The sequence below is a fragment of the Limulus polyphemus genome, unplaced genomic scaffold, assembly GCF_000517525.1.
Source record: "Limulus polyphemus unplaced genomic scaffold, Limulus_polyphemus-2.1.2 Scaffold1171, whole genome shotgun sequence".
NCBI lineage: Eukaryota > Metazoa > Arthropoda > Merostomata > Xiphosura > Limulidae > Limulus > Limulus polyphemus.
This window is the reverse complement of record NW_013666781.1, coordinates 155080-169583: the sequence shown is the minus strand read 5'-3', so window position 1 is coordinate 169583 and position 14504 is coordinate 155080. Positions and strand designations below refer to the sequence as shown.

The following is a 14504-nucleotide window of genomic DNA, read 5'->3' as shown; positions in this document are numbered from 1 at the left end:
TATGCCAATTTGTTTTTTTATAATCCTGATTATTGAACAAGGTGAAATTAAGTGTACAAGATTAAATGAGTTTTTATAGTTATTTACATTAAAGAAAGAAACGACAAAGGTATCTTCCAAAAATCTACCAAACAATATAATAAACATTTAAATGTATCTTAGTATGTTAATTATAAAATCATAACAAAGCAACTGAAGATTTGTGTAAATTATTTAAACACTGTAAGTCACAACTGCTATGAATGACAGTTCTTTTTCTGGTAATCTGTTAGTATAATTTTTAATTTTTTCATACAGAAGATCATATATTTATACAGTGTTTTTTTGTATTTGTAGGTGATTGGTTACCATTTCCCATCATTCCAACTTGGTATTCCCTAACTTTAAAATTTAGAATCTAATCATATTAAAAAAACAGGAATATATGTACCAGTTATGCATTGGTAGTATTTTGCTCTGTCTTTGTCAAAAACTTGTATGGAGGCACATAGACAATACAATCAACCACAATCCTTAACAAAAATAATCAAAATTATATTAAAATAAAAAACTTTAAAATGATCATTATAATCTACATTAGTCAATTTAGCTTATACAGCATCACAAAAATCAGTAATTGACTAGAACACAATACAGAGATGTAAAATGTATGCAAGTTTTCTTTAACACAGATAAACAATACAAATACAGAAATACAATAAAAGAAAATCAATACCTTGTACTAGAACTTAAATGTTAACAATTATAAAATACAATACATAATGAAGACTCGTATTAAGATTCATTTTCAAATTCTGTTGAAAATATGGAGATAAATACTTTAATCCTGTTTGCTCAGGTGGGGTCAAGGTTTGTATGTCATAGCCTTTTCTAGAGTGCTATTCAACATGATATTATTTATGTATTATTATTTATTAACTATTCCTTTTACTCTACATTGCTGATTCAGCAACTGTTTGTGGTAGAGAAGAGTAAATACCAAATACAGTACCCATGGATGCTGAAAAACTGTAGATACACATTTTGGAGGTTCTAGGGTTATGCAATATGCAAACTTGTCAATACACAAAAGTATTTTTATTCTTCACACGAATAATTACCTAGCATTCTGATTTGTCAAAATCTGAGTTAGAATGATATCATAAATTCACAGACGTATCTTGGGTACAAATACTTTTATAACATCTGAATTTTTGTGTACAACAAACTTGTACATTTTACTAAAAGTTTCATATAAATTTGAAATTTGCCCATTCAGTTAATAATAACAGTTTTAGAATACTTATAAAAAGAAGTACAGAAATACAATATTTAACATAAAATATCCATATTTCAATTTAAAAAAGCAAAAACAAAAACCCTTCAACATTGATTAGTTGATACTAGTCTTACTATATGTTATACCTACTTTTGTCTGAATGCACGTAAATGTGAAAGATTTTGGAAACTCTTGGTGAATTTGAAAAGCTCACCTGTGTTAACTAAAGGGAAATGTTTGTTTTGCCTGTTGCAATATTATAACAGTTTTAACAGAATTGTAAACAATTAAATTAAAGGTTTATAGGATTTTTATGTAACATAGGAGCAACATAAAGGTTGGGTTAGTCTGAAAAGTCATTACGAATAAGTATTTTCAGTTTTTTTTAGTTTTAAGAACATTATTCAATAACAAAATATTTATCATTATTGTCAACAAAAGTGCTAATCGCATTAACTTTCTCAATTAATGAGTATAAAATTCATTACAGATAAATGCACAATTACGAGCTGCTTAATCTGTAAGAGTAATAATATTCTGTATTTTCACAATTTCTTATTTCAAAGTGTTTAAAAGGATATATTAGAATTTATTTTAATAAATTTCAGAATAAGATTTCCATTCAAAAAATAAAATGATGGTTAGAAGAATATACTTTTCAACATTTCTTTCTGTAGGTTTTTTTTTTCCTTTTAAAATTACAGGCTTAGAACTTTTGTAATATTTTAAAATGATCTTTATCTTCAACCACTTTTAAGTCAGGGTTCATTATAATTGTATGATGGAAACCAGTTCTGGTATGATTGACACAATAATAATGTAATAATTCAATACCATCTGACTATAAAGAATTAATAAGTGTTTGGTGTATTGCAATAACTTTGCTTTATAGACATGTTGCTACCAAAGTTGGCTGTTACTGCTTGTTTGCCACACACTTTCATGAGTTGACAGCTCTCTCTGGTGAGGTCCAAGGAGTAAACAACTTGCAAGTTACAGCTTTGACATCTGATGATACATTGACTATGCTTTATAAAGTAATACCAGGTATGTGTGTATAACTAGTTAAAAGTACATTATTTCAGTAGTGTTTATGATTGTTAAATTTAAATCTTCAGAAAAATACTAAACATAATGTGAGATTTTGTGTTAAACTGTTATTTAATTTACATAATACGTATATAATCAAACTAAAGCCTACTTGTAGTGTGATGTGCAAATACTACATATGTTATTGTCCTCTACTGTTTGTTTCATATCTAAAAAATATTTGAAATGCTTCTTAATTGTAATTCTAGAACTAGCTAAGTTTGGTTGAGGTTTTGTGCAAAATTCAACCTGAGGTGTTACTTTCTGTAACTTATTTAATCGTTGAACTTTTTTATTGTTTTATATAATAGTTGCATTATTTACTACTTTACCTTATGTGAGGATAGCTTTTCAGCTAATGCAGAAACTCTTATGTTCCCATACTTTTTTTTTAGATGATCAACAACAAAGAGAATGTACTTTGTGGGTGCATTTTTGTCATAGCAACATTGATTTTGACCTTTAAAGAAAGTAGATAAGTTTCATTTTTAAGAGCATCATGGCCCACTGATGAAGTTTATTCCTCGTTCAGATATTCCCACCTCTAAAGTTGGGAAAATAATTTTATTACATTGAGTTCTTGTTAGTATAGACATCAACAGTCTGGATGGCTTTTTATATACACAAATTTTCACAACAGGAAGTTTGATCACTAATCTATATATATTTGCTTTCCAAATCACACAGCTATTTTTTATAACAAACATGAATATATGAGAGTCTAGTAGAGGTTGATCGGGATAGGAAATGAGGTAATAATTATTGATTGTAAAACACCTGCATTTGCAATAGGTAATGGTTTTCTGAGAACAGTGTTCACTAGCAGTGGGTATCATTTTATGACAATTCTGAGAAAGACTTTCATAGTAGGGGTGTACTTGTGAACTATAACAGATATAAGGATAGGTCAACAGAGTGATTTATGCTACAGTCATGTCAAGTCACAGTGCTCCATAACAAGGATATGTAGAAATGGGGTCGATTTGTCCACCTTGTAATTATTATAAAAAGTTAGAAATTAAAGCTAAATTACCCTTTTTCCTTATAGATTAATTACAAATTGTAACAGGAAACTACAGTTGGTTATCCTAAATAGCTTAAAGTTCGTAACAGTATACATCTGTTTATACTTAATTTTATTGTTTTATTTTTCTTTGAACTGTATCTAACAAATTATCCCACCACACAAGTTGTAAATCACTTGGCAAACATGGAGCTTATGTTGCTGTATTAAATTACGTAATGTATGAGCTGTTTGTGAGCATACCTTGTGAATTTTTTTTTTTCTTCATTATTTGACCAAATCTAATCTTATCTAATCTAATAAGTTTCTAATTTTTAAAGTTTAGTTACTTTATAATAATAAAGAACACACAAAAGATAAATATAGTACTTCTTGGACCTCCTGTTTTTTTGCTGTTGCTTTGTTGATGAAACTGAAGCCTTCTTTTTTACACTACACTAAATAAGTTTTATTTAATTAAATAATATACCTAAGAACACAGAATAATAATAACACATAAGGCAAACACCTATAACTGTCATAATGTTTCTGGCTTTTGATAAGAACCTTTAAAAATTCAGCTAAACTTCTTGATGTGATTCTTGTGAGAAAAACTTGAGTGAAGGCAAAATAGACAATTCTCTGTACAAAAAACAATGTTATATGATACATCATTAGATAGATTAAACTTTGAATTCCTATTGGTTATATATAATTTAGTATAAAACATCAGAAAGAACTGTTAGCAATTTGTGAAAGATAGGATGTAACAGGTTGATGTGGCTAGTGGATTGGGTTTTCTAGTTTATGGCTCTATAAAAAAAAAAGATTGAAGGCTATAAAAATTATGGATTGCCTGAGTAATAAATATATTGTAGTAAGTAACTTACCTTCAAATTCGTACTTCTCAGATGGGTGGTAAATAAATTATAGTAGAGGGAAGATCTAGAGAGCAAATGTCACAATTCTCATGCTATGGGAGATTGAGGATTTTTTTTAAATTTATATAACATTAAAATTTATTTGTATACAATAATAATAAAGTAGTTTAATTAAATTTTGAATGTAACTCTAAAAAAGTTGTGACATGCACTTAGATCTGCCCATAGTGACAGGGTTAATAGTGCCCATTGTATTCAAAGTGACTGAGTTGACTATCTAAATGTCTTAATAATCTGGAAGAACTACTACATTATAAATGCTTTTACATTATCAAAGTTTCATTGTAATTGATATAACTGTTATTATGAGGATCAATTAATTAATTCAAGTTTGTTTAGCTTAATCATTAGTGTCATAACTCACAAAAATAATTAAGTAATAAGATTTAGTTTCAGTTATTATTACTATTGATGACTCCAACTATCCAAGTAATTGAAATATTGCCATTAGGATTTTTAATTATTATTATTATTTTTTATTTCAAGTTTGTTCTGCTTTCAGGCTGATATGGCCCAGAATGATTAAGGGGGCTGCCTTGTGATGCGAGGTTCTTGGGTTTGATTTCCTTTGCCACCAAACCTGCTCACCCTTTCATCCATAGGGAACATTATATTTGTTTCTTTGTTATTCAGTGAGGGTTAAGCTACTAAGACTATCTACTGCCTTCTTTAATTTCAAATTACTGACCAGAGAGAAAGCAAATGGCTGATTTGCTCCCATCATCATCTCTTGGGCTATTTAAGTTTTAGATAAAGTGTACATTTACTGTTCTTTTACATTATGTTATAGTGTACTTTATAAATGAGTTTACATTGTGTGTATGTGTGTTATGTTTGTATTAATTAAACACCAAACCTGCTACTTTTCTGAATTTGTGTTCTAGTGAAAGTTGTGACAGGCACTGGAATGTATCAAACCTCCAACTCTTTGATCTCTTAAATGTATTAATCAATTTTCAGTGGACAGTAACAAAATTAATAAATCTAGTATTAATATAGTATTAAAGTTTGCAAATATCAATCATTTTATTAAGGTTACAAAATAAAAACAACATATATTTTCTTCTGTATTGTAGTTTATATCATACAAAATAAAGAAAAAACATACCATGATCCATTATGTATAAATAGGCTGTAACTGCAATATAGTTTCTGATATGGTACACTACCTCTTCTCACATAGCTATTCTCGTTCAGTGCTACCCTCTATATGCGAAAAAACTTTTTTAGCATGTCACAAGCTTTGAGCTTACACGTACCTTACAGCTGACTGATTCATATGCAAATCATCATGCGAAAACCCTCCACCAAAAAAAGTGCGACATACTCTCCTGATGCATGTGACTCCATCTATTCGATTCTACCAAATTATCACTTCTCGTTTGGCAGTGCTTGTGTTGTAACGTTTAGTTTGTGCTCTCTTCAAGTTTTTTTTTCTTCCCCCTATCTTTGTATCAAAAATCTCTCAACAAGCTTACTATTTATTATTATATAATAGTGATATTTGTAACTTGTTGGGTTATTCCAAAGTCAAATTATTTTATATTTCTTTCTGCAAACACAGTTATGTTTGGTTATTCATTTTCAATTATGAATTCTAAGTTACCACTTTGGAGGTTATATGTTCTATCAGCACATTTACATGGGCTTTAGGTGATGGTACTCCATGGGGAAATTATCGGCTTTACTTCATTGGGAGACTGATCGTCCAATGAGCTGACCTTTGTCAGGCCTCAACTCAAGTTTGGGGGCCCACACATTTTGAAATACAGTTTGCTGACTTTAGAAATGTAAGACGTTATACTGTTTTTGTTTTTTAATACTTTTGTTATTAATATTATTATTATCTGTAGTTATTTGGGTTCCAGAACACAAGTTTCATTAGATTGGTCTATACTCGTAGTTAAGTTCAGGTTCGAAATTAGGTTTAGTTGTATCCTTTGTCATATACCATTTGCTTGGGCTTACCATGGGTCTTTGTCATTTTAGGATTACCAGTAATTCATCTTATCAGTATATCAATCATTAGTTTAACTATATTGTTTTTCTTCCATACATCACATCTCATACATATGTTATTGTTAATACACACTTACTTAATTTTACAAAATGTCTATTTAATTTTCATTTTTATTTATCTTTTATACTTCTTCATATTAACTTGGTTTGTGTGGAACCCTTAAGCTGTGGTCAGCACAAACTCCTCCCAATATTGTACATACTTATTTTTAGATTAGGGTTTTTAATTTAGAGCTTAGTGATATACTTTGTCCTGCACTGATTGATTAGGCTTAACAAGTGGCTGGGTTTTAGACTTAGAGCTGAACCAATCAACATAAGTCCTCACACATGTATTACAGGTGTCTCTATTTCCTCACTCAATTATACTCTTGTTCCTCCATCCATGTTGAGGATCACGATGGGGGTACTTGCAGATTAATACAGTTCTTCCTCTTATGCTATCCCTCTATACTTTTATTATACCAAGGATGTTATTGTGCTAGAAGCGGTTTCTCTCAGTTTGGTTTTAGGTGAGATGATTTACATCACAAAGACATCATTACGATACCGGAAGTTGGGTTCCCAGATCGGCCAATCAATTTCTCACATTGCTATCATGTGTCCTGTTCATAGATCGGATGGTACAAAATCCCCTTTTGTCTGTTGAACTTCAGGTGAAGATGGTATGATCCTCTTTCCTACCCCCACATGGATGTTGGTTCCCGGTGGCCTGGGTTTTGGATTGTTGTTGACTTGCTGTTGATATGATCCTCTTTTTTACCCCCTCGTGGATTTCAGTTCCTGGTGTCTGGATTTTGGATTGTTGTTGACTCATGGATGATATGATCCTCATCCTACCCCCGCATGGATGTCAGTTTCCTGTGGCCCGGGTTTGGGATTCAGTATGCCCTAGTCACTCTACACCTGGAGACACATCCTTTTACTCTCACCCACATTGAAGTACTCTAGGGTATTGAAATTCCAATATCATGTGGTTCAGATCCTTATCCAACCATTGTTCTCTCCCCTTTGTATGTGTTCCTCCCAATTTCCACCCATGTCTGCGACACCTCTTTCCACACTGGGCATACCTAGTACAGAAGTGGTGCAGTCTCCCATGTATAATCCTCTACTTCGAGGATCTTCTCTTTTAGGATGTCCTTCAGACACTTTCAAAGGATGATTCTTTCCCTAACAATGGTCCTTCTACCTATTCTGTGTGGGATTCTAGCTGTGAGTGGAGGTAATGTACCGTATTGGAAATTATAGTTTTCCTATACTTAAAATATATTTCCGATAGGTACTTACCACCTCTCACACTTCCCACCCTTCCTCCCCATTGAAAACTGGTGCTTTAATTTTCTGCCAAAACTCTTAGTGATAGTTTGGTAGAATCGAATAGAGGGAGTCACATGCATCAGGAGAGTGCATTGCACTCTTATTGGTGGAGGGTTGTCGCATGATGATTTGCATGCGAGAAGCATTTAACTCAGTTGATTGTAAGGTACGTGGAAGCTCAAGGCTTGTGAAAAAAAAATTTGCTTATAGAGGGCAGCATTAAACAAGAATAGCTATTTATGTGAGAGTAAGTAAGTACCTATCAGAAATATATTTTTAGTATAGGAATATTATAACTTTCATAATCCGTAAGTAAAATAAAAAATGTTTAATTTCTGTAGTGCATATTGGTGTATAGAAGACCTATTAATACTACAAATAAATGATCTTATAACACCAAAATGTTGTATGTATTTAATTAAACACTCAACAATTTGCTTTACAGCTTCTTCAGGAGTGTTCACTAAAACACAAACCAAAACTGACAGTACAAAGCTTTGAAGCATAGTACAGTCAGTTTCAGTTTGTGTTTTAGTGAACATTTCTGAAGAAGCTGTAAAGCGAAATGTTGAGGGTTTAATTCAATAAAAACAACATTTTGGTGTTATAAGGTCATTTATTTCTAGTAATAAAAAAACATGTTTGTAGCAACTTGACCAATCCTGGTAAAAAGTCCCCAACCCAACATGTTTTATGCTTTTTCTTTCAAAATATCCAGAGATCATAAACGTATGTTTAAGTGATCTACAATGTTTTCACCCCTGTTATAAACTTGTTCACAGAAAATAACTTTGATTGGAATTATCTTGAAATCATGTTAGACAAAAAATTAACATCATAATGAATTTTGTGAATTTTGAATTGAAAACCTTTACAATATACACTATGATCAACAAATTTTATAAGATTTAAGTACAAATTAACAAAATTTACTGTAAAATAATTTATTTTTTAAATATTCTTAATGTTTGATTTTAAATCCATGTATATATTATATATAGATTTTTAGGTACATCAATATTGGGTTATCCATATCTTCAGTGGTGGGTTAATACATTTATTTTCATCATTAAATAGTGATGTTATTTTATCTGAAATATTATAAAGTTATGTTACATGATACAAATAACTTTTCTAATTTCTTTTCTTACTATTAGAATTTGTAGATTCCTAAGCTCTTTAACTATTGTTGCATATATTAAATCTGCATATATATGCTAAATCTGTTTAATGTTTTATAAATATAATTTATGTAATCAATTTATATTGAAATATATTAAAGATAGTTGTGTTTGAGTTCTTGTCATAATGTGTTATTGTTGTTGGCATCCATTCATCTGCAAGAGATAGTAGAAATTGCAGCTTATGTTGCAGAGATGTAATTTCTTATGTGGCTTAAGAGTCGAATACGGGAATTGTAGATTCTGTGGCAGTTGTTGCACTTTTGCATGATGTCAGATGGTGGTTCTGAGTAGCCCTGTTTTTTAGCTCTTTTTCTCTAGTTGGGAGAGCCACTCTTTGTCACATTCCTTGATACCACTATGGAGAAGAGTGTACCACTTCTTTCTATAACCCACAAACAGTGTTATAGATAATATAGAATTCAGTGAAACAAATTACCTCTGATCCTGAAAATAACAGACTATACAATATTTACTACTGGCAAGAAAACATGATGATACTAAATGACCTTTGTGCACAGGTTAAAATGATTCATGAGGTTAAAATCAGTTTTATAGAAAATATTAAGATCATGATAAGTTGAAGAAAAGCTATAATTATAGTCATTTTGAATTTTTTTCTAATTTTATAAAATAATTAACAACTTTATAAGTATAAAAACATCATAAGCATTTAAGCACAAAACTGTAGAAATGTACATGTGTACTGAAAAATCAATAAATAAATAAAACTTAATACTTACTGCACAAGGCAATGTTTAAGTGACACATGAGAAAAGCTAGACATCTGTTTTCCCTTTTCAGTGCTTCATGTATAACTGGATCTAGTCATGATTGAACATTTTCATGTAAATAGGTTAACTCTGTATACTGGCCCGGTCCTTTTGACCAACCTCGTAACAACCATCTAACCATAAAACTATACCTACTATAACTGAAGTAATGTTACGTATCTGCTTGTTTGTTTCTAGTAGAAATTCTCTCCGAGGATCTTCAGCGATACAAGTCCTTTCTTGAATAAACCAGTTTATTCTTCCTTGATACAAACTTTTAGTACACAGTAATTCCACAATCAGTACGTTTCTCGTCACTTTAAACTTAACAACTTCTATAACACGCTATAAATCACAGCGATTAACAATCTCTCGACAAGTGCAAACCACACTTTATGGCTAACTAGCTAGAAACTAACAGAATCATAAATTACACGGAACTCAAAGTAACTACTGCTCTCTCATCATACATTGATCTCTGCTGGCTTTCTCTGCCAGGCTTATATACTAATGAAGAGGGCATTTCGAACAAACTCGGACTTCCCCAATCATTCGAGAAACTCATCACACATGCAACCAGCGCCAGCAGCGTCACATGACTTCCACTGTCATAAAAGTAGTAAGTTATCTCTGCAAAATTTATCAAGCTTTTAGCAAACATTACAAGTCTGTTGTACACAAAGAATCAGATTATTTTAATGAAGTATCTTTGCTAAAGATTTTATAAGCATTTACAGGAAAGGTGATTTTCATGATAAAAATAAGTATATTTTTTTGGCATCTTCCATTTTTCATATTTCATTTGCATAAACTCTAGAACCTCCTGAATGACTATCAAAAGGTTTGTATTTTTTCTGAAGTACTTTATACTTTATCTTTTTTAATTTCTCTACCTTAGCATTTACTTTATCAAATTCATCAATAATAGTGAAATGAAAAGTTGAATAATATGAATTAAAATCAACAATGATTTTTAATCTAGAATGACTGCATATTGTAACAGACTATTACAATTATTTATGGGAATAGCTTGAGCTATTTAACCTTTTGACACCTACTTTCATTAATTTTATTACTTTACAACCTGGATACAAGGGAAATAATGATTAATTTTTCTTCTTAAAATTATATTTAACTATATGTTTGAATATGTTTTCTAAAAATTAATTATAATCTAGTAACAATATATGTATGACGAATGACTATTCTATTTGCAGTATTTCACAAGAACAACATTTTTTATGTATATTTGGTCATCTCCTTTAATTATTGCTTGATTAGTAGTTTGGCTTCTGTATATTCTTAAGCTATGTTCAAATGTTCTTGGTAAATCCTTACAGATTGAAATGTGAAAAAACTGATTCACAAAGACATATTCCTACTTGGTCAACTGTATGACCATGCACATTATTAATTATGATGGTAAAGGCAGTGAATTTTATTATGAGTTTTGGGGTGTTCTTTTTGGACTGTCTTCCTGGTTTTGACTTTGTTAGCCTGTTGAGCTGAAGAAATGCAATTTAATTTAGGCATTTTCAAAATTAAAAATGTGCCACGGGTTATTACAGAGTTGTAGCCAAGGGTTCTGATTGGACAAAATTTGGTGATGTTGCATCAGTGTGTCCCCTTGTCAATGAAGGAAGCATAATGGGGAATTTCAGCCAATGGTTATGATTTTTATGCACCAGCAATACTAAGTGTGGGGTATACATATACCCGATCAATTTTATTATTTATCGTGATCTCTGCCAACCTACCCTCAAATCTAATTATATGCACAAAGTAGTGCATATATTGCTGGAAGAATTTTAAAAAGACTTGCTTGTCGAGGTAGAAAGCACCATTGTTTCATGCAAGCTGCATGTCAATCAGTACCACAATGGCTGAGATATCGGTGTGACAGATGGATGGCTTTTCAACTTTATATAGTAGATTACTGTACTTTGAACCACCTTCAGTACTGTGACAGCCAGTATATTACCTGGAAAGAGAGCAGAGAGCTTAAGGTAAATAAATTATCAGGTTACATCATAAGACATCAGACTGCTTACATTGCATATGTTCATCAAGGAGTGATCATGAGAAATTTTTATTTAATTTTTTTATTTTTACATTTTATCTACTTTTTAAAAACTATATAAAAATATACATAAAAAATTTACACTGTACCTTAGCTATAGGCCTATTTGTACTTGAGAACATACTTAATAAGGCTACTTTTTTTTTTACACTTTGTTTGTTTCCCTCAAAATAGTTCATGTTGCTTTCAAATGTGCATTTTAATGAACAAAAAAGTATATCAGGCATAGAATAGAATGTCCCAAAACTCTTACCATTTAACTGGGTCTCTAGATAAGCTATAAATAAGTTTAACAAATCCTGTAAGCTGCTTGGAGCTTTAACTTTGTTCAATAAATAATAATTACATTTACTTGGAAATTGTCATTTCTCCCATTATTATCTGTAAACATACATGATAACCATGTCGGAGAGAATTATAGACGTGTCTTGAAATACAGAAAGAGGGTCATGTGGGTATCAAAATTTTTGTGATATCTCGGTAAAGCAAGAAGATTGGATATTTAAATTTTATATTTTGGCATTTCAGTCTCTATAGTATGAGTGTATAATTAGTTGGATAGTGAAACCCATGAAAGGATAGTAAGAAAGATTAAGATGAAATTCAGAGTACAGACATGTAATGTGACAAAGCGAAGTAAAAATTGAGAATATATATTTATGTATTTTCTTTTAAAACTAAGAGATTTAATAATAGATAAAATAAAAATATGAATTATAAACTATATGATGCCAAGCTTATTGACATACATTGTTATTAAAGTTGTTAAACAAATTGTGAATGCAACTCTGTGTAAAAGGTGTTGACAATGCACACTTTGACCCTCCTGTATGAATTTGGTGAATGACTTAATGGTATTACATATTATTAGGCTGTTATTAGTCTGTGTCTAGTAGTTTCTGATAAACACAGTTAAATGAACAAGTTATTCAACAATCAACATATTTTTCAATAACCCTCTCACCATGGGCAGATCAATGTGCATATGTCAGGAATTTTTAAGTGACATTCAAAATTTAAGTAAACTATTTTATTATCATGATATTCAAATAAACTTGGGTCAAAACGTAGTTAATAAATCAAGTTTTGATATTTTATAAGTATTTAATTCTTAGTTTAAAGGAAATATTTTTATAAAATCCTCAATCTTTCCTAGTATGAGAATTGTGACATTTGCTCTTCGTCTTCTCTCTTTAAATTATTTACCACCCCTCCTAGACATATGGAAATTAATGTACATTACTCATTATTATATAGTTATTCCTCAAGCAAAGCATAATTTTTACAGTCTTCAATCTTATATTTTTATAGAGCCATAAACTAGGAAATCAGACCCATCTGGCACACCCTCCTGTCAGTTTTCTCTTTCCCAAGTTGCCAGTAGTACTGATGTTTAATGCTATATTATTTATAATCAATAAAAAGATAAAGTCTTAATCTGTCAAATGATGTATTATTTTATGTACAGAGAATTGTCTGTTTTGCTTCCAGCTCAAACTTTATTCCCACAAGAAAAACATTGAAGAGCCTAGTTGAATTTTTAAAAGTTCTTATCACATGGTTAGAAAGCTAGAAAATTGTGATAGTTATAAGATATTGTCTGCTTTTTACATGTTATTATTCTATGTTCTTAGATATGCATTATTGAATTAAATAAAAAATTTAGTGCTGTAGTACCATTAGCATAAACATGTAGGGTTATGTTTGATTGACACTTGATAGCAAAGGAAAAAGACCCCTGAAAGTACTATATTTCTTGTTTTTCATGTGTAGTCTTTATTTCTTATTATAAAACTAACTAAAATTTAGAATTTGATTTACCATAGGTTAAACTAGGTAAGATAATGAAAAAATATATATATAATAATAGAAATTCTTCACGAGGTATGCTCATGAGTAGCTTGTGCATTAGATAATTTGATAAGGTAATGTCAGCTACATGTTTGTCAAGTGATTTACAACTTGTGTGATGGGATTATTTGTTAGACACAGTTCAAAGGGCTATAAAACAATAAAATTAAATATAAACAGATGTATACTGTTAAGAGCTCTAAGCTATTTAGGATAAACAACTGTAGTTTCCTGTTACAATTTGTAGTCATTCTAGAAAGAAAAAATTTCTTGAAGATACACAGAACATATTAAACGTTATAGAAAGGAGAAAGTTTTAGAAATTTCCACAAAGGTTTCTGTATTCTTGATTCTGATTTGTATTCACAAAGGTGTTGACTTTGACTTAGGTAAGATGCTAAGAAATTTTGCAAGGAAGCTGGCTGTGTTATGACAATGGGAGTCTGACAGTGGGTCTAAGAGAAACATCACATTTATATATCGTGGTAAACCATATAGTTGAAATGGATTGCTTCTACTATTTAGTCAAATTTGATAGTTTTCATATTCCAATCTTGATAATTTTATTAATTGATCATTCATTTCAGTTAGTGGGGTCTGTTTTCAATTACTTGTTTGTATAATAATTTTCTTCATAAGCCATATTGTCAAATAGAATTGTACAATTTGTGTTGTCTACCAGTAGAATACAAATAGTGAGATTTTTATTTTATCTTTTGAAGATTAAGAGTGGATGCTTATTCTTGGCTTGGTCGAATTTGAGATGAGTGGTTTGTATTGCTATAGGGTTAAATGAATGAGGAGTCTGAGTTCATTAGCATCTAGTATTTAAAGATATTGAACATCTTTTTCTATGGAACTTATGATGTAAGTGGTCAGAATGAACTTAGGTTTTGGAGATAGTTGAAACCAACAGAAAGAACTTTTCTTCTGTTGGGGTTAGGGTTCTGGAACTTAGGTTTTTATGTCACTTGTGAATTGTTTTTTTT

The 14504-nt window shown here is 30.6% G+C and overlaps 1 protein-coding gene across 1 annotated transcript in view; it reads left to right on the top strand.

The window, feature by feature from the left end:
* The window catches only part of LOC106462459 (DNA mismatch repair protein Msh2-like), a 196351-nt gene that overhangs the window by 147063 nt on the left and 34784 nt on the right, over positions 1-14504 (top strand). The window contains exon 24 of the mRNA XM_022389729.1: positions 2151-2305. Within this exon, the coding sequence (XP_022245437.1) occupies positions 2151-2305 (155 nt within the window). The remainder of the gene's footprint in view (positions 1-2150; positions 2306-14504) is intronic.